Source organism: Zingiber officinale, chromosome 7A, assembly GCF_018446385.1.
Source record: "Zingiber officinale cultivar Zhangliang chromosome 7A, Zo_v1.1, whole genome shotgun sequence".
NCBI classification, from domain to species: domain Eukaryota; kingdom Viridiplantae; phylum Streptophyta; class Magnoliopsida; order Zingiberales; family Zingiberaceae; genus Zingiber; species Zingiber officinale.
The window spans coordinates 137,441,891-137,445,510 of NC_055998.1; the positions used below are offsets into that span (position 1 = coordinate 137,441,891).

General features: G+C 32.5%; 1 protein-coding gene across 1 annotated transcript; it reads right to left on the reverse strand.

Moving 5' to 3' along the window:
• Positions 1-525: 525 nt before the first annotated feature.
• Positions 526-1,600, reverse strand: LOC122000542 (GATA transcription factor 15-like). The gene is made up of 3 exons (XM_042554915.1): positions 1,376-1,600; positions 1,178-1,285; positions 526-1,085 (listed from the first exon to the last, which is right to left on the reverse strand). The coding sequence occupies exons 1-3, from the start codon at positions 1,397-1,399 to the stop codon at positions 813-815; spliced, it is 405 nt and encodes a 134-aa protein (XP_042410849.1). The 5' UTR covers positions 1,400-1,600; the 3' UTR covers positions 526-812.
• Positions 1,601-3,620: the final 2,020 nt, after the last annotated feature.

The following is a 3,620-nucleotide window of genomic DNA, read 5'->3' on the forward strand; positions in this document are numbered from 1 at the left end:
AGAAGCATTATACAATGGTAAATAAAGTTATATAAACTTATCCCAATTGAGTCAACTAGTGCAAATTGGTGAAGGGGATGTGGCTTAAAGAATATCAGTTTGTGTGAAATTGCTTTTCTAATGAAATGAGGGCTCATTCCTTCACAATTAGTCTCTGTTAAAATATTTCAACAGTTGTAAATATCCAAAAAAAAGGATATTTACAACTGAAAAATTCATCATTTCATTGATCCGTTGAGAAAGAAATACACACATCGTCTGGCATCATCATCACCATCTCTATCATGTGGGAGTTTCAACCTCAAACGAAGAGAGAAACAGGATGCTCCTAGACAAGCATGGAGAATGTTGTGCACAGCAAAGCATCAGTGCTGATGGTGCCACAGTCACAAATAATATAAATGTTTCTTCCAACAGATTCAACTAACTGTCAATTTGCTAGATCTGCTGCGCCAGTCACAAACAAACATAACAAACAGATATCATCATCACAGAAAGCAGTTCAGAACAAGAAGATGAAGCACATGAGGGAACAATGAGAGGATTCGAGATCAAAACAAACATGGTGTATACATGGAGCTTGTTATTCCCCAACACTTGCTTGTTCATGAGATCAAGAAAAGCTAAATTTAAGGTTACATGGGAAAAAAATCTACAGGTTGAGCCATGCAAATTGCAAAAGGAGTTGTTGTTTAGTAGCGGGGCAAGCGAGTAGGTGTTCTTGCCCTTTGGCAGCATCTGCTTCCACCAAAAAGGAGATCGCTTTGTCGGCTAGGAGCCGTAAAGCAGCTGCTTTGAAGCGATTTAGGGTTTTATAGGAAGCCGGAGGAGAGCGCCATGAGGAGGACCGCCGCCTGCTCCTCCTCCCCAGTCATGTTCCGCCTCCACCTCTGCCTCTTCTGGATCGTCGACCTCTGGTCCCACAAACCTAACCCTAGCACCTGCAGCTTGAGAGGCACCTTATTCAACTTCTCCACGCCGCCAGCGGCTGCGGAGCTCGCCGTGGTCTCTCTCTTCTCCTTCTTCATCGCCGGCGGCGCTCGCCGGTTTTTCCTGTACCGGATCCCGCACGCATTGCAGAGGGACTAACCGAAAATCGATCAATCAGCTCGTCAGGAATGGGGGAGAAGAAGAAGAACAAGAGGAAGCAAGAACAGATCAAGCCTCAAAATCACACCTTGGGACCGGAAGGGCCTGCTCGCCAAAGAGGGGTCGTCGTGGTCCGGCAATACTCGCAGCTCTTGAGCTCGCAGCCGCTGCTGCTCGGATCTACAGATCCCGGACTCTGCGCAACGAATCGAAGCGAGAAACGGATGAATCGCCTCAGCACGAACCAAAACACCAAAGAAAAAGGTAAAGAACACGAACAGAGTACCATCTCCAGGCTCGAATCGTCCATCGCCTTCAACCTAGTGACCGTGGAGCTCAAACAAGCGGCAAGGTGGCTCAGATCTGATGCTTACTGCAGCTGATTGAGCGCCTGGAAGAAGAAGAAGAAGAAGAAGAAGAAGAAGAAACCCTTCCCCTGACTGTAACGTGAGGGAGAAGAAAGCGGATCCGACGGCGGAGTGGAGGGAAACGAAAACAGTGGAGAGGCAAAACAATAGAGAGTGTGTTTTATAGGCGAGTAAAAAATAGTGGACGCTCAAAACGTCTTATTTTTATTTTTATTTTTATTTTTAAATAAAAGAGAATTAAACGAGAAATATATATATAATATGGTGAAAATAAAAGGAGAGATATGTTTATTAAAAAAATATTTTTTTAAAAAAATAATAAAATGATATTTATCATATTTTTCTACTTTTGAAAATATTCTTATTTAGTAATATTGTAATAGCTACCAAATACCACTGCAATAAATAAATGTGTTAAAATAAATTATTTTAAATTTAATTTAATTAAAATATTATATATTATTTTTTTAGTAATTTAGTTAAAATTACTTTAATAGGATTAAAATTACGTTAAAATTATTGTAACGGCTATCTAATAACTCTTATACTAATATAACATGATTTATAGTCCGTATTGAAATGATTTTAAATAAGTTAGAAAAAGGACTTTTTATATAAAAGTATTCTATATATAATATCTTTATTAAGTTTAAATAGTTTATTATTAAAGTTTTTAATATTATAACATTTTAGCTAAAGCTGTTTCAATTATAATAGTTTTAATCAAAATTATTCCATTAGTAACTTTTATTAATATTTAAGTAGTTTTGAGCATATTGTAACAAATTTAACTAAAGGTGCAATGATAATACTGAAAGAAAAACATTTTGAGAATGAAAAAATATGATAGACTTATATATATAGTATATCCAATTAATTATTTATTATAATTTTAAGTGATCATTTTATTAAAAAAATCTAATTTTGTCTCTTTTTTTTTCCTTCAAGGAAATGTAACTCCACCTAAATTTCTTAACAAGTTGTTGACAAAATACTGATAATAACAAAATGATAAATTCTTTAATAGAATTGTTATTGCTAAGTAAAAGAATAAATAAACGAGAAATATATATATATATATATATATATATATATATATATATATATATATATATATATATATATATATATATATATATATATATATATATATATATATATATTTATTTATTTATAATTAACTTATGAAATAAATAGATAGAAAATGACTATTATTAAATTTAGCTATATAGAGGATAAGCCAGGAAGAATTTTCATAATAAAATAACATTTTATAAATGAATAATTTGTTTGATTCATCTTAATTACATAACTGGCTCAATCGAGTAAACTAATTAGTGTGCTTGATTTGTCAATTGAAGCACCTGGTTGACCAATTTTACTCTAGGGCATGTCTGATTGAAGAAATTATTGTTGATAACTTAAGGGATATTTGGTTGAAAGTTATTATTGATAATCTTAGTTATTTGTGTAAGGTTATGTTATTTAATCTTATTTGGTTTAAGAAATGAGTGATTATCAGATAATAGAGCATGCCTATCATGTCAGCAAATGAGAGATATAATCTGGAATATGATTATTTTGGAAGTGTAAAATTTTACGGAATTTTAAGATTAATAAAAAAATTCTTAATTTTTTCCCAAAATAAGTATTCCAAAGGTTGAATTAAACAATATTTGACTTTATTTTTTCCCGTAATTTTAGTTATGTGATTATTTGATAATCAGATAACCAAGATTATTCATGATAACTTGAACCAAACGCATCTTAATTATTTATCTAAGGTTATGCTATTTAATTTTATTTGATTTAAGTATAAATGATTCTTAAATAATGGAGCATGTCCGCCACATCAATAAAATAGGGAGATATAATCTATTACCTTGGAAGTGTGATGTTTTACGTGATTTGGAAATCAACATTTTTTTTAATTATGCTCCAATTTTTGCCAAAGGTTAGTGTTTTCAAAAGTTGAACCAAATAACATTACATTATATTTGTTTCTTATAATCTTAGTTATGTGATTACCCGGTAATCATATTACTAAGATTATGTATAATAACTTAAACCAAACGTGCTCTAATTGGCTTGAACGATTGATCCATTCTACATGATTGTCTCAATCTGATTATTCTATCCATCAAAATAATTTAGAGCATTCAC

Coding starts and splice junctions, on each gene's coding strand:
- LOC122000542 (XM_042554915.1), bottom strand. CDS start 1,399: ATGGACGATTCGAGCCTGGAGATG. Junction 1,286..1,375: donor ACGATTCGAGCCTGGAGATG/GTACTCTGTTCG, acceptor TTCGTTGCGCAG/AGTCCGGGATCTGTAGATCC. Junction 1,086..1,177: donor CAGGCCCTTCCGGTCCCAAG/GTGTGATTTTGA, acceptor ATTTTCGGTTAG/TCCCTCTGCAATGCGTGCGG.